This window comes from Rhinichthys klamathensis, unplaced genomic scaffold, assembly GCF_029890125.1.
Source record: "Rhinichthys klamathensis goyatoka isolate OS25496 unplaced genomic scaffold, OSU_Roscu_1.1 h1tg000732l_1, whole genome shotgun sequence".
Lineage (NCBI taxonomy): Eukaryota > Metazoa > Chordata > Actinopteri > Cypriniformes > Leuciscidae > Rhinichthys > Rhinichthys klamathensis.
Genome location: NW_026607145.1, coordinates 350,001 through 357,500, shown reverse-complemented (window position 1 = coordinate 357,500; position 7,500 = coordinate 350,001). Strand labels below are relative to the sequence as shown.

General features: G+C 39.6%; 1 protein-coding gene across 1 annotated transcript in view; it reads right to left on the bottom strand.

Annotated features, from left to right (window-relative positions):
* brpf1 (bromodomain and PHD finger containing, 1) overlaps positions 1 to 7,500 on the bottom strand; it is a 68,103-nt gene that overhangs the window by 55,033 nt on the left and 5,570 nt on the right. The window contains exon 3 of the mRNA XM_056242598.1: positions 4,464 to 4,653. Coding sequence (XP_056098573.1) covers positions 4,464 to 4,653 — 190 coding nt within the window. The remainder of the gene's footprint in view (positions 1 to 4,463; positions 4,654 to 7,500) is intronic.

Sequence of the window (7,500 nt, the reverse complement as noted above, 5' to 3'; positions counted from 1 at the left end):
TTAGGGGTCGGGTTAGTGTGTGTGTGTGTGTGTGATGGGTAGGTTTAGGGGTCGGGTTAGTGTGTGTGTGTGTGTGTGATGGGTAGGTTTAGGGGTCGAGTTAGTGTGTGTGTGTGATGGGTAGGTTTAGGGGTCAGGTTAGTGTGTGTGTGTGTGTGTGTGATGGGTAGGTTTAGGGGTCGGGTTAGTGTGTGTGTGTGTGTGTGATGGGTAGGTTTAGGGGTCGAGTTAGTGTGTGTGTGTGATGGGTAGGTTTAGGGGTCAGGTTAGTGTGTGTGTGTGTGTGTGATGGGTAGGTTTAGGGGTCGGGTTAGTGTGTGTGTGTGTGTGTGATGGGTAGGTTTAGGGGTCGGGTTAGTGTGTGTGTGTGTGTGTGATGGGTAGGTTTAGGGGTCAGGTTAGTGTGTGTGTGTGTGTGTGATGGGTAGGTTTAGGGGTCAGGTTAGTGTGTGTGTGTGTGTGTGATGGGTAGGTTTAGGGGTCGGGTTAGTGTAAGAAGACACAAAGATACACAAAGATAGCGAACCAGACGTGTGTGTGAGTGAGAGTGTGTGTGTGTGTGCGCGCGCGTTTTGGGCTTCAAAATCTCGTCCTCCATTCACTGCCATTATAAAGTTTGGAAGAGCCAGGACATTTTTTTAATATAACTCTGATTGTGTTCGTCTGAAAGAAGAAAGTCATACACACCTAGGATGACTTCAAGGAGAGTAAATCATGGGTTTTTTTAATTTTTGGGTGAATGATCCCTTTAAATTTGTTTTGTACAAATCAGTTGGTTGCACAAGGTGGCACCATAGTCTCACCATAGTAAACAAAACTAAAGAGAGAAACAACAACAACAACAACATACCGGAGGCAGCAACACCTTGAGTGAGGAGGTTATGAGACAGTCGCAACTTTAGTTTTAAAGAATACAAAGACATTTTTATCAGTCATAACTTCTGGGGAAAAATAGCAGAGACACTGGAAACTTTTTAGACCTGCACAATTGTGTTATGATCTGTCCTGACAATGATTATTTTAATAAACCGAATGAGATTATCTTGGATGTATAGTCGGCACTGGGCTTGTTCACGTGTTCGTCCGCCACCACCGAAAACCATTCCTGACCCAGGGAAAACCCTCAACTGTGTTATGATGTATATCATTATCAAGAACAAAAAATACATGGTCATATCGCCCAAACCTAACATGACATTTGTCAATAAGCAATTGTGTTAATAATCATGATGTCATCATTGCCCAAAACGACTGCGATAATCGAAAAGCGCTAATATCATCCAAATCTGCTTTAGCTTTGTATGCCACAAACAAATACTGTCATTATGACGTTTTGATAGTAAGAATTGAAAGTTTAATCTGCTCTTTTAAATACACAATAAAACAAAGCTCTTTTACACAGCTTCCCATTTAAACATCATTGAACAATGTCCTGTTGTTGCCCGATTAAACTGGGTTTATACATTGTCTGGTGTGTGCAGAACGTGCCTTCACTACGCTAGGGTGTTATTGTGAAGATGTTGTTAAAAACACTGGTCCGTTAGTGTGGCTCAAGTTCCTCTTTCAGTGTGTGTTTGTGGGTTTTTCAGCTGTTTTCTGGTAAAAACAGTTCATCTGATGTTTCATTAAAGAAGCAGCACGCTCTCCGCAACACACACGACGTGAGGAATCATCCGAACGCTGGTGGACAACACACATGCTCAACCTTAACCCTTGTGTTCTGTTCGAATTCTGTGCACTCCCCTTATGGACCGGGTCAAATTGACCCTAATTGGATTCAATACAATTCCTCAAAAACCACACTATTAAAAACAACAAATATTTAGATACAAACTGTAAACTTTTAATATCAGCATTTGTCAAACATTACAAAAACATTATATCTGAAAATATGATTTATGAAAATGTTTTTAAAACATTTTTTAAAACAGTTTTGTTTTGACAAAATTGAAAAATAAACAGTATACTGATTTTTTTTGCATATATTTTTTTTTCCTTTTTTTTTTTTTACATTTTATGCTTTGAACATCGTAACTGAACAAAAAAAAATTGCTGTATAATGAAAATTTTTCATTTTCCTAAGTTAACTTTCCCTAGTTTCCTAAGACCTATTTCCCTAGTTTCATTATTCACTCACTGGGAAGTGAGAAACCAAACATAACAAAAACATACATCAAATAAATGTTTTTAATTTATTTTTTGGCTCTGTGAAGCTGCCTTTGAAAATCCTACATAAAAGTTTTGGTTAAAAGCTAGGTATTTTAGATATTTTGAATATTGCAATGAGAGCTTATTTTACTATCTGTGTCTGACAAAGATTTTCATCTGTAATTTGCAAATAATTCTGAACACTGTAATTTTATCTTTTTCAAGTGTGTTTGGTTAGGGTTAGAGCACTTTTAGATGCACTTGCACGTTAGAACTGGAGTTGAAGTGCCCTGACATACAGAAAATAAATGTTTTTATTTTGTGTCTGTACAGTTGCTTTTGAATGGCTGTCTATGAGGGTCAAATTGACCCGCGAACATCACGAACGTAACAGTAATTTTGTTTGTATATGTCAAAACACATCAGCATGTTGAAACTTTGCATGCATGTTCATCATGATAAATGAGAAAAAGTCACAAAATATCAAGAAAAAAAACAAAGGTTAACCAGTATTTCCAACAACTTGAAAATCGAAACGGGTCAAATTGACCCGCAACATAACACAAGGGTTAAAGGTGCTCTATGTAACTTTTCTACTAAAATGAATCCTTTTTTTATTGCCTGTGTGTGAAGGGGTTGTAATCACACATTAAAATGATCCACTTGTCGAGTTTTGCTATTACCTCTGAAGGCCAGTATTCCTATTTCTATGTGAAGTCTCCGGGTCGGATTTACCACGAAATCCAACGGATGTGACGTGCATGCGCGCTCCCGAGCCTCTCTCCTTATATACAGTCTATTGTAGACGGTCAGGGAGTTACGTCCGGTTAAAGGCGCACGTTTTTCGGCTTATATCTCAGTCAATCTTTGATCAATATTCCCAAGACTCTGATAGTTCGTAGTGCTGGACGGGGCCTTTCGAACGAGCCCACCCCCGAGGTCCAACTCGCCCGGCTCCCCGAGTTATAGCCGTTCGAAATCGGGGGTCCCAGCGAACGGCGATCCGGTAGGGGGGATCCCCGAGGCCCGCGTTCGGGCAAGGGTTCCCCTGGGACCTCCTCCCCCGAATTTGAGCTCTCTGGGTCTTTGCGTTCCAGAGATGCGAGCGATTTTCTTCTGAGATCGTGACGTCACCGGCGTCCGCAATTTTGCAGCGCGCCCGATGGTTTTCTGCTCATATCTCCGCGAAAACACCACCAAAAACTATGGAACTTATACGGTTCTTTTCAGCTCGACTAGATGGTCCCAACGAGCTCGGTGCTCGCCGAATCCGTCTAGTATTCGCCGAGAAATTTGCGTAATAGACGGTATTGTCTATGAGTTTGAGCACGAGCACTCTTGTAAAATTTGGTTGCAATCTGAAACATCACCACTAGAGGCCGCTAAAAGTTACGTAGAGCACCTTTAAAGTGCTATTTTAAAGCTTCCTAATTTTGTTTTTGAGTCTCTTACATTAGGTTTACAAGCATCCAAAGTCAAAAAACACTTTTTTTTTTCTTTTCTCACAGTATCTGCCTTTCTATTACAGACTTGCGCAAAACTTTTGCCATATATGTCGATTAAAACTATTGCGAAATGACGGCGTTCCCATTAACCGAATGTTATGCACCTAAAACGTCTTTTTTTCCTCTTGCGACAAGTCGTTCCAATCATAATGGTAACGGATGTTAGTAGGTTCCCGTATATCGCAGCCAACGCACTAGCCCTTATTCAAGTCAAGCTTTATTGTCATTGTTCCGTATACATGTACACAGCTGAACGACATTTCGTTTCGTACGGAGTTAGTGTCATCATTAACCCTAAAAATTACATAAGCCCCGCCCCCCGGAACACGATTTATAGATTATCATGACAGAATATGCTAATCAATGACTAGAAGACAGTTAACTCCACATCAGCTGCATACATTCATCAACTAACCATTCAGAAATGTCCTGTTGCTCTACAAGTCACTCCACAAAGAGTCTCTCCATCTTTGTCTGACTCCAGTTTGAACAAAAGGCTAAAAGTTTTTGAAATTCACACACACACACACACAAGCTCTTGAAGCTCCGCCCCCTGTGCCGGGAGCAGCAGCTCATTTGCATTTAAAGGGACACACACAAAAACGGCGTGTTTTTGCTCACCCTCAAAAAGTGCCAATTTTAACATGCTATAAAAAATATCTGTTGGGTATTTTGAGCTAAAACGTCACACACACACTCTGGGGACATCAGACTTATTTTACATCTTGTGAAAGGGCATTATAGGACCTCTTTAAGGCTTCTGGAGAGTTTGGCAGTAAAGCTTCATTAAAGCGCTGCTGTAAATCTCACCTTGTTGTGGCTCTCAAAGTAAGACTCCTTCTCCAGCCGGTCCATCAGATACTCGAACACTTCCTGAAGGATGGGCGCGACCCCATCAGTGCGGCGCCGGTCGTTCATGATGTCCAGCCAGATGTAGTCTTCCTCGTCTATATCGTACTCCACCTCCTCATCCAGCTCCTCGGCGGACTTATCAATGTACCTAGAGGAGGAGAAGCGTCAGGGCTTTACAGGCAAGCCTCACTGTGGTTTACAGCAAACTATAAACACTCCTTTGGAGTGAAATATGCCTTTATTCATTGGACGCTATATATCCAGCTAAAACTAACTTTATTCTAGAGCTGCTGTAAAGCCTAAACACTCTGTTACTGTAATCTCCTGTTATCACTGTAAAGCTGCTGTTAAACTCCATATTGTTAAAAGCGCTGTATAAATGAAGGAGACTTGACTATAGGTGACTAATTAGAAGAATAACAAAGTGCAGTAAATGATAAAACTATTTACAAACCAATGTGTTTATAATCATGACAACACAATAAAATAATGCAAATATCAAGCGGCATAACAAAAGCTGTGACGTGATCGCCAGCGCTCTCTGCTCGCTTTGCTTATTACATATTCACACTTTGAATAAAAGTTTAATATCTCATGCTACTAGCCACACGCTGCCAAGTTTCTGGGTTGACAACCGTAATTAAATGCGGGATTGGATCGGAAAATGCGATGATTGACAGTGATGTAACCATAGCAACGGTTGGGACAAATAAATATGATGTCAGAATAGATCTGCGCATTAAATCATGCAATCCAATAGACCCGCCACATGTTCTATAATGTATTTCTGTTCTTCTGAGAACTTGCTTTGTTGTAGGAAGACTGTGCTTTTTGTATCATTTTCATATTTTTATCATTCATATTGGTACCTTCATGTAAATATGATATTAAAAAGACTGATATTAAAAAACAACATCTCTCCCGACTAATGCTGTAAACTAGGTAATATTTGGTACATTAGAGGTTAAAATTAACACTATTAAACTATATATTTCAGCTGCTATTTATGCACAATATATCGGCCACCATATTGGTTTCGACAGATGTTCATTTTTAATGTTATCGTTCGATAATAACATTTGTCTGATATATTAAAGCCGATGAATAGTGTATTATTTCCCTCAGCTGAGACGCTTCAGATGCGCACTGTTCATCATTAATGGTTTTTAATTCCCCGGCCATTTTTTTAGTCGCTTCTCGTGAAATTTGGTCGCATATGCGAGTGATTTACTCACTGAAATATGATTGGAATCACATTTCAAAAATGGAAAATACAGTTCAGTGCAACATGTGCAGCGCAAGTCTGTCATATCGGCTATAATGAGAACATCATAATTGTGTATTTGGGATGTGGTTTTAATGGTGAGATTTTTGTTTTTGTAATCAGGCTTTTAAAAAAATTAGATACAAATTTGGATTTAGATTCATAGGCCAAATATATTGGTTATAATTATCAGTATCAGTATCGGCCAAAATGTTCATATCAGTGCATCCCTAATTTTCAGATATAATAATTACACTCAAATAAAAACTGAAATGTTTGTATACAACTCCGTTTGCACATAAGGTAAAATAAAATGATAAGAGAAGATGGAAGAAAAAAAAGGGCAAAATGGACAGAATTTGAAAGCTGAGACTAAAGCCCTATTCGCACGGGATTAGTATTATCTGGGGACCTCGTGTGATTTAGAAACCCCCCCCCCCCCCATATCTGAATTTAATGTGCATTTGCACGGGATAAGCGAAGCCTGTGATTTTACACGAATTTACTGACTTATCTCCCGGATATGATGTCAATAGGCGATTGCTTGGAAATGTCCTGTCGTTATTACAGGTCTTGATGTATGATATATCATAAACAGAAGAATGTCCATCGCCTGATCGGAACCATACCAGTCTAGGACAATTCTCCGGACTCTCTAGATCAATAATTATCAAAAAAAGTTGAACTTTTGCATTTGGATGGCTATAACAGGGTCATTCAGAAAATGGGCGTGGCAAAATACAATCGAAAGCCTATAAATCCTAAACGAAAACTCAGAACTTCATAAAAATTGGTGAGCATATGCGTCATAACATTCTGAAGAAGCATGCAAAATTGTATGGAGATCGGACTATAGGTGGCGCTATAACTGTTAAAAAGCTTTGAAAACCATATATTTCCTATGGTAAATTGGCTGTAAATGGTCTTCTCTATCTATGATGTCAGTGGTTAAATGCTTGCTGAATAAAACTTAATGTCTGCTTAAAGGGCTTAAATGCTTGAACCCCGCTGAATGCTGCTCGCAGCTTTAATTCTGTTTGTTTCGCTCTTCTGATGATTTTTAGCTTTCTCCTTCTGCAAATTGTATAGTTGTATGGTGTATAGCGATATGACCCAGCACCCAAACAAAAACCTTGTAAACATTATATACGACCCCGCCAAATCACAGAGATGCCGATTCGCGCAGGACTGATATTATCACAGACCTCGGTGTTCGGGGAAATATGGAAGAGCATTTACTTTTAGCATTTTTACTTTACAAATTACAGACATGGCCGATTCGCACGGGATTAAGATCACAGACAACCTGCAAAGAAGTTACCAGAAGTAACAAAGCTCTTTGCGAATATTGAATTGTAGACGCTACAAATGTTCGATGTGGGGAAACACCGGGGCTGAAGACAAACACAGTCTGCTTTAACGTAGACATTATTAACTTCAACAGCCCTAAATTCAACAAGACTTTCACACACCGTATGAGTTTAACAGCAGTTCGACACGTGTGCCCCGCCCCCTTTGACTGATCATCGGCTGTGTTTAAACAATCGGCCAACGGCTGATAGTGAAGACAATTGCTGTAATTATCGCCCGATAACGTTTACTGACTGATGCACTGTGAATCCCTAATTTTAAATGATCATTTGGTAAAAAAGCAGAAAGTGGTCACTATGTCTAAAGGCTTTTTAATATTTCGTGTGTAATTATTTACTTATGTGGAAAGTATCCGTGTAA